General features: G+C 43.2%; 1 protein-coding gene and 1 long non-coding RNA gene across 2 annotated transcripts in view; both read right to left on the bottom strand.

Annotated features, from left to right (window-relative positions):
• Positions 1–1,338: 1,338 nt before the first annotated feature.
• Positions 1,339–3,175, bottom strand: LOC149820540 (uncharacterized). Its single transcript, XR_016426689.1, has 4 exons — positions 2,693–3,175; positions 2,489–2,581; positions 1,945–2,010; positions 1,339–1,834 (listed from the first exon to the last, which is right to left on the bottom strand). It is a non-coding gene; the product is annotated as an uncharacterized LOC149820540 (long non-coding RNA).
• Positions 3,176–4,698: 1,523 nt separating this feature from the next.
• Positions 4,699–6,187, bottom strand: part of LOC149820539 (sucrose synthase 2-like) — a 74,755-nt gene continuing 73,266 nt past the window's right edge. The window contains exons 13-15 of the mRNA XM_089982458.1: positions 5,911–6,155; positions 5,486–5,624; positions 4,699–5,072 (exon numbers count right to left, since the gene is read on the bottom strand). Of these exons, the coding sequence (XP_089838584.1) occupies positions 5,034–5,072; positions 5,486–5,624; positions 5,911–6,155 (423 nt within the window). The 3' untranslated portion in view covers positions 4,699–5,033. The remainder of the gene's footprint in view (positions 5,073–5,485; positions 5,625–5,910; positions 6,156–6,187) is intronic.

Raw genomic sequence — 6,187 nt, 5'->3', positions numbered from 1 at the left:
GGCACGTTCCCCCGCCTCGCCCCGCCCCATCCCCGTCACGGCCCCGCCCCTGCCCCATCCCCGTCACGGCATCGCCCCCGCCCCATCCCCTTTATATTTTCTCTTATTGTTTACTAACCCTAACTCCCTAAGTTCCTAAATCCTAACCCTGGAGTCGGGCCATCGCCTCTTTCCCTTCCGGCTTCCCCATCTGCATTATCGTTGGAGTCGGGCCGTCGTCGACCACCGTTGGTCGACGCCATCTCTCCCTCCTTCCATCTCTGTCGCTGCCTCCCCAAGCCTCTCTTTCTCACGCATGCGACGGAGGAGAGTTTTTCACAACACCTCACTGTCTTCAATGCCTTGATCTCGGTTTGCTGTCATATTGCAGTCCCTCTTTCTTGGTGGAGGACTTGGATTTTTTGTCATACTGTTGTTATTTCATCTCTGGTATTCTCTCCCTCTCTCTCTCTGATGGTTTAATGGGTTCTCAAATTGGAGTACTATTTGGGTTGTTCTGAAGCTAACAATAGTCATATTTGAAACCCAAATTTGGTCCTTTATGGTTGCCATTGAAGATGATTGATTTGTTTTCATTATTGATTTTCTGTTATGAATATAAATTTTATCGGCTTGGTTTTTTTTTCATAAACTTGAATTGTAAGTGGATAATGCTTTGTGTTTGTCATCATTTTTGGGTATATATCAACAATGTCTCTATTTTTCTATCAAATTTAGAGGAATGTGACTGTTTGGTTGCCCATTATGAGGATTTTCTATGATTCTACTATCAGTAATCGCATGAAGTGGGTATTCTTGTGAATGGTGATAACTATATGAATTTCTTATAGGGGGCGGGGATGGGGGTGGGGCGGGGCAGGGACGGGGCGGGGATTAGAATGTTGAGACGGGGCGGGGGTGGAGGTCCAAAGTCTCCCCCGTCACGGGGGTGGATCGGGGATGAAGGTTACATTTTAGAGACGGGGTGGGGGTGGAGACCTTGTCCCCCGCCCCGCCCCGCCCCTGTCCACTGCCATCCCTAATTACAAACCATAAAGTACTAAATAACTCCAATCCCAAGGGCCAAAGGGGCGCCAACAGGGTTTTATGCCGCTGGAATCACAGCCACAGGTACAGCATGCTAAGACCAGCACAGCCAAGTCTCTGAACCCAAGTGTAGTCGCTCCCTATAATAAACGAAATAATAATAATAATAAAGGTATCTAACTGCATATCTCAAATGGCACTAATCAAATATAGAGTACAAGTGAATGGCTGAACATAACAAGCAAACATTGTGTGAAAACAGAACATAGGCTTGGTGCCAAGACTAGCAACATACATTGATACATGCCAAAATGGACAAACTTATATTCATTGATGAAAACTTATCTGGCTGACATTGTGTGATAACAATTCTTTGAGCTACAAATGAACCAAGAGGTAAGATTCAGATCTACTGTCAGCGCAGCAGCCACCGTATCTGATGGAAGTGCTGAATCAACTAGTGTAAAGAAGACCAACACACACCACACTACAACAACTTAGGCTCAAAATCTCGTTTCAGGCACAATATTCCGATACCCCTGCTCCAAATTCTCTGCTCTTGTGTGTCCATGGCTCTGAGTTGCAGATTCTCCATGTTGCCCCAGAAATGATTGTCTACTTTCCATTGGCACTGGATTCCTGTTCTCTACTGGTGGTGGACCGTCCCTTCGCATTGGCTCCCTTCTCTCGACCTGCATTGTTTCTCTTCGCCTATCATATCTAGGGCGTGGCCTAGTTCTGGTCTGCTGCCTCTCGTTGTATCTATACTGCGGTCTATGGATAACCTTCCCATCAACAAAGAGGTCCCCTGTAGTGAATTTTAATAGATAAGAACATTAGGAAAATTTGAACAAGTAAATACAACAATCAGATGCATGAAAACAGATTTTAAAAAAGGAAAAAAAACAAAGAAACAACCTTCATAGTCTTTGTTGGGCACATCGAAATAAGAATCGGGCAACACCCACAGAACTCCGGGTAATCCTGAAACAAAACCATCAAAACCCATAATTCTATAAATAAATCCGAATTCTTCAACATTGGTATCCTGAAATTCTAAGACACTGGTGTCCAAGAAGTTAAACAGAAAAACGAATGAACTCATGAATGAGGAACAAAAACAGAAGAAATTTAAGAGAAGTCCCGATCAATTACCAAATTTACCATGGGTGTTTTTGCTCATAACTCCAAATTTTATGGAAAGAAAAAACAACAAATTTAGAAATGTTGGTACCGCATAAATCCAACCGAAAATTCTCCAATTTTCCAGGAACAGGAAGCAAAAAATGGACGAGAAAGAACAACCTTTCACTTTGTATGAGAGCTCTTCCAATAACACCGCGCTCCAAAAAAATTACCAAAAATTTCAAATTCTGGGTGATGTAGAAGTTCAAACAAAAGAAGGAAAAACCCTTCAGAATTCCAGGAAATTGAAGTAAAATGGACAAGAAGACCACCGAACCTTTCACTTTGTACGATAGCTCCTCGGAGATCAACGCGCCGAATCCGGTATAGGTTGTCGTGCATACCCAGTAGATCTTCTTCTGCCTCCTCGCTAATCGATCCCAAGATTCACACAAAAAACAACAAAAGAAAAAGAAATTCATTCAGGGCAAGAAAAATAAAAAAACAGAGGAGAAAGCCAAGAAGAACAAAAGAATGATACCTCCCGATGACCGCGGCTAGGGTTTTGACTTAGGCAGCGATCATCTCATCCTCGGAAGGCTTCGGGTTCTCCGAGAACTCCATGACGATGAGCCAGTGCTCGTAGTCACAGCCGTCGAGAAGAATGGTCTCCTTGAGTGACCTGTTGCTCAAGTTCGGAGAGGAATGGCGAGTACCGGCCGGAGGAGAACGTGGTCTTGGGCCTCGAGAAGAGACAACGGCCGGCCGGATGCTGGCCTCGATGAACAGCGGAGAGGAAGGGTCGGAATCTAGAGAGGAAAGGAACAGAGGAGGAGGAAGAAAGGAGGGTCTTGTGGAGGAGGAGGGAGGCGAGGGCTCGCCTGGCCATGATGACCATGAAGGGTTGGACAAGAGACGGATGGCGGGCTCTGGGTGGGTGCTAGCCTCAGGTAGGGTTTAAGAGCCAGGGAAGAGGTCGAGTCAGGTGGATCTCGGGTTGGTACTCAATGGGTCGAATCCGGACCTAATTCTGGATAGTTAGAAGTTTTAAACCCAATATCACAAATCCCGCTGCCGGAAATCTGGGTTTTCGCACGATAATCCTAGGAAAAATAACATTATATAGAATCATGTAAGATTTAACTTTATGTTATAGAGCCAAAAGTAGGCCAGAACCATATAAAATTTGGAACCAACTTTAACTCTGCACTGCAACAAATCAAGTTCGGATTCAGACTGGATTTGGTCCTGCTGTTTAAAATCCCAATTCAGAAAATAATCCATCCCCATATCCGTCCCGTGTGCACCTCTGATCTTCCTAACTGGGCATGTTTGGTTTCGGAACAGGAACATTGGTTGCCAGATGCCAAGTATCAGAATGATCTAATTAATGCAGTAACCATGGGATCCGGCCATATTGGATATGGACTCGGAATAGTATCAAGTTAGCAGTTGGAACACTCAGAAGATTATCCCCATGCCCTTGTCACTTCTGATATTGAATCGATACCGTGTTTCCAAGCTGACATCCCAACCAGTGGTCCTCAGCCAGGTTTTCTTTTTAATTTTTACTGGGGAAAACCGCCCCCCCCGGATCAAGACCTAATCGCGCTGGCTCTGCCTAACGTACTTACGGTCAATGTCCTTTTGCCAATTACTCAAAAAAGTAATTAATCAATTGGATCTGCTAGGAAAACGCCAAATCCAATTGAGTGGATTATGGTCCATCTAATATCCAATGCAAACTTGAGGTGGATTTCTATGCTGCAGCCCCCGATCAACCATTCTCCAAAACATTCTCTCTTTATAATGCATTCAAGAAGGAAAAAAATAGTAGTTATCATGTTGTCTCAAGCCGATCTTGAGAAATAGGATACGTGCAGTGCAAAGCTCTATTGAGTGAAAAATGTATAGAGTATAAAAATGCACGATACACGTTAGCACGACATGCAATAGGCATCAATATCGTCGTTAGTGCATCGATGCGTGGCAACACAAACATGGAGCATTGTTCAATTAAGCAGTGTCAGCAGATTAGAGGATGGAGTGTCTCACACGTAACGGTTGAACGTACGGAGGTGCATGGAGATTAAAGTTAATTCTCCCAAGAATCACCTTAAGTGGTTCCAACCGAGTATGGTGACTCAGGACTAGACGAGTGAATGCCTAAGCATCGACGAATGAGTCTAAGTGGTGCTCTTCTTTATGGTATTCAGTCATCAACTAGTCTTCGGACCGAGAGCCGCAAGATCTTGTTCTTTCATGGAATGTGCATTTGAAAATGCACTTGATCAGCTTCCGCTAAGTAGCTGCGCACGAGATGATGCATAGGGTCAATAAAAATGATTCAGCACATGCAAAGGTGTTAAGGTGTTGGTACACAACCTTTGACCATTAGGTTGGCTAGCTTGAGCAGCTTGACGCGTTGCAGGTTCGTGAAGCATTCGATGCTTGTGACATAGCGATAGAAAGACTTGCGGCAATAATGAAGAACCGTCGCGCCGCACTGGCTTATTGAAAAAAGTAAGCATGTGACACATGTTAATGTGAAACAAGAAAAGAGCTTTACTGCCAAGAGAGACGACCCTCATGAGTTTCTGGACCTTTGGCCCATCAAACAAGTGTACCTAGTCTCATCAGTTCTCAAGGGAATCTGTGGCTTTATTAGGCTGGACCTTTACAAAAGTTTTACTAAGAGAGAGAGGAAACCCAATATCATCTGTAAAATTGAACAGTTCACACATACAACCAACAAGCAAGACAGATTTTTGTTGCATTAAGCATGATAGCCAAATCCACTGATGAGATGAATGGTACAATGCTGCTTCTTGTTAGCAATAGAAAAATAAGGTACACCATCCACAGCGTAAAATTCATTTTCTTCATGCTTGATCATCAGCTGCAAGCGGGACAGATTTTGCCTAACAGATTAAACACAAATTGTCAGACTTTGACATATAAAACTGCAGGATCCTGTTTCCAACCAATGATCTTGCAAATCACATGATCATCATTGGAAAAGAACAGATCCGACGGTCCACTTCGAAAATGGATTCTGCAGATGACCAACAAGACGACGGACATATATGTCAAGTGGTCCTGCTGACCATCTGGAAAATCAGAGAAGCCCTCAACATCAAAAGACAGTGGACCATATCTAATTGGTACACAAATGCTTAATACTTCAATCACGTACATTAATAGTTCATCTCCTATGTTAGAATATAATGAAACTGTGTAATTCCAATTTTCAATAGCAGTTATTGGAAACAACAGGCCAATAGTCATTATTTGCAAGAAATACCAAAAGAATGGAGAAAGATAATGAACTTACAAGCTCACGGAATTCTAGGATATAGAACATCTCAAGATATCTCCGCACATCACGCCTTTCAAGCTTGGAGACATGCTTCCAAAATCCATAAACTCCAGCCAAGGTCATCAATCTCTCAGAGTAAATCTTCCATGTATACCTGTAATTTTTCACATACAGTTAGTGCTGCAGAAGTCCAAGACCAATAAGATAAGAGAGAACTAAAAGTTGCCCATGGGAAAAAGAACAAGGTGAAATATTGTGCATGGACAGATGTGGATCTGAAAAACAGAGGTCATACTAATGTCAAAAACGAGGAAACCGATAGGGAGGTGGTTTCTGAAGCAGTTAATGATAAATCCATTATACCAATTGAGTTGCAAGTGAACGGTTCCCATAACTTATTAAAAAACAATGGAAACCTTAACAGAGAAGCAAGTAGAAACCTTTCATGGATGCGTTGCAATCCTCCAGCAGAGATTTCCTCCCAGTGTCCTGGATTTGTCTTACACCGTTCAAAGAAGTTGACCATGAGTTCAGCAGCAGCATCAGGATGATAGGGATCCACATGAAAACCTGATTTACCATGTTCTATAATCTCAGCAGGTCCTCCATGACAAGTAGCAAAAGTTGGCAGGCCACATGTCATGGCTTCCACGACAGTAAGTCCAAATGCTTCATAAAAGGCAGGCTGAGAAGGATAACAATATGAAGGTTAGAATT

The sequence above is a fragment of the Nuphar pumila genome, chromosome 12 (genome assembly GCF_984573655.1).
Source record: "Nuphar pumila chromosome 12, dmNupPumi1.hap1.1, whole genome shotgun sequence".
Taxonomy (NCBI): domain Eukaryota; kingdom Viridiplantae; phylum Streptophyta; class Magnoliopsida; order Nymphaeales; family Nymphaeaceae; genus Nuphar; species Nuphar pumila.
Note: the sequence above shows the minus strand (reverse complement) of the source record. Positions and strands in the feature narration are given on the sequence as shown.